We start from the raw sequence: 6,245 nt of genomic DNA on the forward strand, positions 1-6,245 counted from the left end.
TAGATATTGTTGGAGAAAACTCAGAACTGTTAGCTTGGGAAAAGGAAGTTGCAATAATTGGGTGCCAATAAGAATGGCCAACGTGAACTAGAGAAAAACATTTATTTCATAATGAGATTTCCCTCCCAGGTTCTATAGTTTCACCTCAATGACAGGTTAGAATTTTGTGAATTTTTTGAATGAAAGATCAAAACGATAAACTATGAAGATTAATTTTTTTTACATCCACCTTTGCTCATATTTACCAAGGGTGCCTTCACTGTATATCAGAGCACTTTGGGTTGAATTATTACTAATTATTACAAAGTTTTGTCTTATCCAATTGTCACATACTGTTTTGCTTAAATTAAGTTGTAATATTGTGATTCATCTCAGAGTTGAAAGTTATGGTCGATGGCTCTGAACGTTTTATTTGAGGAATGTTTTGAAATCCCCATGGAGAAGAAAATGGATAGGGAAAATGCTTACGTAATCACAGAAGGCCGCTGATTAAATTAAAGATAAAACGCTTTTCTCCTCACTTTTCTGAGATGCTTTGCCCGTTGCCTTCGTGCTACGAGCGCCTCGCTGTGCCAGCTGCTCTGGAAATGTCACATTATGTTGTTGTTAGTAACATGTCCTACAGTATGTTTGTAATAGGCATGAGACATTTGATGGAACCAAATGAGCACTCTCTCCCTCCTCCTCTGTCTGGTTTTCCTCTCGTTTTCTTTCTCAGTAGTCAATGCACTCAGCCCTGGTTTCATATTTACATCGCCTCTCTGGCTATAGGCAATGGGAAATTTGATTCCAGATCCTCTTGGTAAATATTTATGAAGCGTCTCTGGGTCAGTTTAACGGTCTAGAACATTGTGGCAGAGATTCGTCTGGACAAGTAGAGAGATCTGGTATCAGATCAGCTCTCATGGAGACAGACTGATTAAAGCTGTTAGTTTGAGCTGTGAAGCTGCAGTAACACAAACACTAATTATAACTCTCTTTGACACTTTTGGCTCCTCCCAAATAATTTTGCATCCAGCATCAGTTCCGTGCCTTCAAGGAATTTTTCAGGTTCAATGCAGTTTATTCTCAGTTGGCAGAACCCGCCAAAACTACTGTTTCAAATGTGTAGCAACAACTGGAAAACAGCATGCATGTTAACATTTTCTTGTGAAGTTGTAGAATTTTTTTTGTTCCCATGACAACATAACATATGTGTCTCTTTCAATGCATACTGTTACATTGTTGTCTCTCATGCTACATTGCATTCTGAAAATATATGTCTCTTTCATATTGTTAATTTCTGAAGCAGCAGTAAAGATGAAGTAATCCTAGACATTAGCCTTATTCCTGGGGTTGATATGTGTTTTTCTCTCCCTCTCTCTTTCCTAGGATCAAACATGCCAACATAGTTTCCCTGGAGGACATCTTTGAGAATAAATCACACCTCTACCTTGTCATGCAACTGTGAGTGATCAATCATTCATTTGAGCTGTGCTATCGTCGCATATTTTCATGGTTTTCTTGTGGAGCGTGTGAGCCGACCTCTAAACAATTCAGCTATTATCTAGTGCAGCTGCCATGTGCTGCTTGCCATTTTTAGCTCCTTATCTGAAACTCATTCATTTCCGTGACTTAAAGGCTCTCCAAGTTTAGATATTGTGTGGCTTTTATGGTGAATGGATCTCCAAAGATGTCATTTCCAAGCTAAAGGCTATATATAATTTACAGCATGTGTATATAACAAGACATCTTTAATAAAAAGGCATTATTGCAATTATTATTTTTGCTACCATGCATAAATGTAGTCATTTAGACCCAGAACATTTTCTACAAACACTTTCGTTCTATTCTATTATCTATTATATTATTCTAATGTAAAGTTTATGACTTTAACTGTAGTAGTTAAATAAAAGTTTTTATATTTTAAATGTAGTAGGTCATCTTTACAAATGTGTAATTACAAATATATTTAAATGACATTAAACTAAAATATTTTCCGTAAATGCTTGTCAGTACATGCAACAGTACACTTTTACCATATTTCAAAGACAACAGAAGTAAATATTGGGTCATAAACTGTTAAGTTCTACTTTTGAGCACTTTTTAAGTTCAGTAATTAGCAATGAAGTGTCCGAAAACATTATATTCAGTTCACACTTAATTGTAATATTTAAAAGTATATTCCGTAGTAAAAAAAGTAATAGATGCATTAATTAAAATGCATTTAAATTATTTTATGCTAAGTATAGTTCAAGTATATTAACATATTTACTGACTTATCACTTGAGACTTACTGATATATAATTTGCGATTAAATTTTATTTGGACTACTACTTGTGCACAATACACATTTCTTAATATTAAGCCAAAAATATGTCACTATTAATGAGGATTGTGTGATTTTTAAATAATATTGGTCTTTAAATGCCAATATTCAAAGTGTACCCAAAGTATACCTGTAATAGTTCCACTTGAGCACAGTTAAATATACTTAAGTATGTCTTTAGTTGGACTTCAGCACTACTTCTGCACAATTAAAGCATATTAAGTACAAAAATTGTTTTTTTCCAATTCCAATTTAGCAAACTTTAAGTATACCAGTTTAGTATGCTACAAGTACAATTGCAGGGTATTTTTTATTAAGTGCATGATATGTAATTGTATTTGTAGCATACTTTGCATGAAACAATGTATTTTAAATACATTTATTTTTTACTAGGGTTATTTCTGGTATAAGTATGCTAAAGTGTACACAAGGAGTTCAGTAGGTTTTGTAAATTATTATAATCTCCAAAGCAGCATGCCAAGAGCTAGCCAAAGTAACAGAGCGAAAAAAAGGTTCTTCTCATTTTGTCTGAACTCAGGATCTACTGATAGACCACACAGAGGAAAAGCAAAATGACCATATATGGGTAAATACTAGCAGAGGGGCGATCAGTTTAAAGAACGGCAGACTGTTTAAAGGTGAGGTGTGAAATTTCAACGCCACTAGCTGTCACTAAAAAGAATGAAAACAATGATTTTCAAACTGTTTTTATTGAACTTGCCACCGAATTTGCCATTGGTTGAGTGAACAAATAAACCCTGCCCCAAACGCACTGTATTAGTTGTGTTTCCTGTCCAATAATGTAACTTACTGCTTAACTAAAAGATTAAGCAGTTTTCCAAAACTGTAGTAACTTTTGTCACACTCTTTGGAGAATGGCTTGATTCTGAACTTTCTTTTAAATCACATGTGTGACCCTGGACCACAAAACCAGTCATAAGGTTAAATTTGACAAAACTGAGATTTATACATCATATGAAAGCTCAATAAATAGGCTTTCTATTGATGTATGGGTTGTTAGGATAGGACAAGATTTGGCTGAGATACATCTATTTGAAATTAGAAATCTGAGGATGCAAAAAAATCAAAAAGACTGAGAAAATCACCTTTAAAGTTGTCCAAATTAGGTTCTTAACAATGCATATTACAAATCAAAAATTACATTTTGATATGTTTACAACAGGAATTTTACAAAAAATCTTCATGGAACATGATCTTTACTTAATTTCTTAATGATTTTTGGCATAAAAGAAAAATCAATAATTTTGACCCATACAATGTATTTTTGGCTATTGCTACAAACATACCCCAGCGACTTAAGACTGGTTTTGTGGTCCAGGGTCACATATTAGTCATATTCTACGTAAAATCAATTTTGGAATTAGCACATTACATCGATCTCGAAATAGTTTTTCATATAGTGTTCGTACGAAACTTGCTTCTCAACTTAAACTTCCAATTTTTGATTATTGTGATGTTGTTTATCAATCTGCATCAAAATTAGATCTTGCTCCACTTAACACGGTACATAATAGACTTTGCAAATTTGTTTTGGGATGTTCTTTTTATACTCATCATTGTATGATGTATGAAACACTCCAGTGGCTGTCTTTGCACACTGGTCGACATATTCAATGGCTTCAATTTCTTTTTAAATGTATATATTTCAATTATCCTAGCTATTTACACCAATATTTGTAGCTTTGTCTTCAAACTACCAAGTTAGGCATTCTCTTCAGACTTATTTTTTTGTTCCTTGTGTCAAAAAACCTTGGTAAAAGATCTTTTATGTTTAAAGCTCCTATTGACTGGAATAATTTGCCTGCTGATATTCGAACTATTACTTCATTTAAGATGTTTAAGCAAACTTTGTTTTCATATTTTGCTGTGGTTTGTACATGTTATTATTGAAAATGGTATTGTCTTTTTTATATATATATAATTGGTTTCACTGATCAGGGTATTTTGTATTAGGTTTTGTTGTATATTCATTACTAGCTATTGATGGCTAGATAATAACTTGTGGTGCTCGCTTTTTATTTTCTTTGTGTTTAGTGTTGTGTATGGATGTATTGTTATTTGTTTTGTTTTTTGGTTTTAGTGTTGTGATTGTAATACGTCGTATTCTGAGATGGTTAATCCTAATAATAATAAATACAAATACACTTTTGTAATTTATACCACAACAGATGGTAAAGTAATAACTTATTGCTGCAAATAATGTTTGTAATGAAACTATGGTACACTAAAGCAACTATGTTGGTAATGAGACAACTTGAGATCCTAGTTTGCTAACTATGCTTTTGGGAAACGTTTTAAAATGTCTCAAAAATGCCTCAGAGATTTTAGTATCCTACAGTTTACAGTTGCTCCTAAATGATCAGCTGTGAACTGGACAAAAAAAGAGTTTTAATATTGTAAAAATGACACCATTTCATCTTCAGACCAGACCCCACAAAAGCCACACAAGACAATACTAGAAACTATTGTGTGTCTTTCTAACAGGCCCCGTAGAGCTACATAGGAGCAGGTAATGCATGACTCTGTGTGTCCCCTCGGCTCTGTCTCGCCCACTCATAGTGTCAACCTCTTTTAATTACTTAAGTGCCGGAGAGCCTCGCTATTGTCTTCTCCACTGAGAAATCAAGGAAAAGGCTAAACAACCACACACACAGGCATATAAGCCCACTGTACAGAGCTGGAAAAACTATGCTCACACCTGCGTCTTTACACCTACCATCCGAAATGTCAGTAGAGAGAGAGAGAGTTAGTTACGTATATATAAAGAAGGACGACGGATTATATCACGGGTGACAAACGATGGAGAGAGAAACACAGCAAAGGGTCGGTTTCCACAACAGCTGTGTTAACAGAGAGATCAAGAGTGACAGAGTGACAGAAAGGGAAGCGAGAGAGATGTTCATTGTCGTATTTTCCGGGTGATGGCAGCTCTGCGTGAGGACAGCGGGACTCCAAGCTTGCCAGGGCTTTCAACTCAGCGAGAGATTACTTTGCATGCATGTACATGTGTGTGTGTGTGTGTGTGTGTGTGTGTGTGTGTGTGTGTGTGTGTGTGAGAGTTAGCACCCACAGTCTTGATGCTTCAAATACCACAGACTATGAAATCCCACCCTCAGCGTTCCCTTCATCCCACACATGCGAACAGACAAAACAGTCACTGCTGAATGAAGTTTCACTGTAACCATGCTTTTTGTGTTGAGAAGTTAAGGTTAAATCCACACAGACAGCTTGTCTTGTCCGTCCAACGAAGGTGAATCTCACAGAGAAATGCCCAGATGATATTTTACCCCAAATATATTTTCTGGACCACAAAATCAGTCTTAAGTAGCAATGGTGTATTTGTAGCAATAGCCAAAAATACATCAAAATTATTGGTTTTATGTCAAAAATCATTAGGATATTAGGTACAGGTCATGTTCCAGAAAAACATTTTATACATTTCCTACTGTTAACATATCAACACTTCATTTAGTAATATTAATTAGTAAGATGCATTGCTAAGAACTTTGGACAACTTTTCTCAATATTTAGATTTTTTTTGCACCCTCAGATTCCAGATTTTTCAAATATTTTTATCTTGGCCAAATATTGTCCTATCCTAACAAATTTGTTCAGTTTTCAGATGATGTATAAATCTCAATTTCAAAAAAATGCACCCTTATGACTGGTTTTGCGGTCCAGAGTCACAAATAAGCTTATTTCAGGACTAATAAGATTGATTGCATTGCTTATCATTTTCATTACTATAGTACTTACTATAGCATGCTATATACTTAATACATAAATTATATACATAATTAAAAACAACAAATACTATCATGAAGTATACTAAACTCACAATTATACTGCAAAAATGCAGTTTACAATATAAATAATACATAACCATTTGCTCACAGTACAGTTTAGAGAATTGTTT

General features: G+C 34.4%; 1 protein-coding gene across 2 annotated transcripts in view; it reads left to right on the forward strand.

Moving 5' to 3' along the window:
- camk1b (calcium/calmodulin-dependent protein kinase Ib) overlaps positions 1 to 6,245 on the forward strand; it is a 75,745-nt gene that overhangs the window by 57,760 nt on the left and 11,740 nt on the right. For both annotated transcript variants that reach the window (XM_073825439.1, XM_073825438.1), the window contains exon 4: positions 1,372 to 1,446. In XM_073825439.1, the coding sequence (XP_073681540.1) occupies positions 1,372 to 1,446 (75 nt within the window). The remainder of the gene's footprint in view (positions 1 to 1,371; positions 1,447 to 6,245) is intronic.

This window comes from Garra rufa, chromosome 20 (assembly GCF_049309525.1).
Source record: "Garra rufa chromosome 20, GarRuf1.0, whole genome shotgun sequence".
In the NCBI taxonomy this organism is placed as follows: Eukaryota; Metazoa; Chordata; class Actinopteri; order Cypriniformes; family Cyprinidae; genus Garra; species Garra rufa.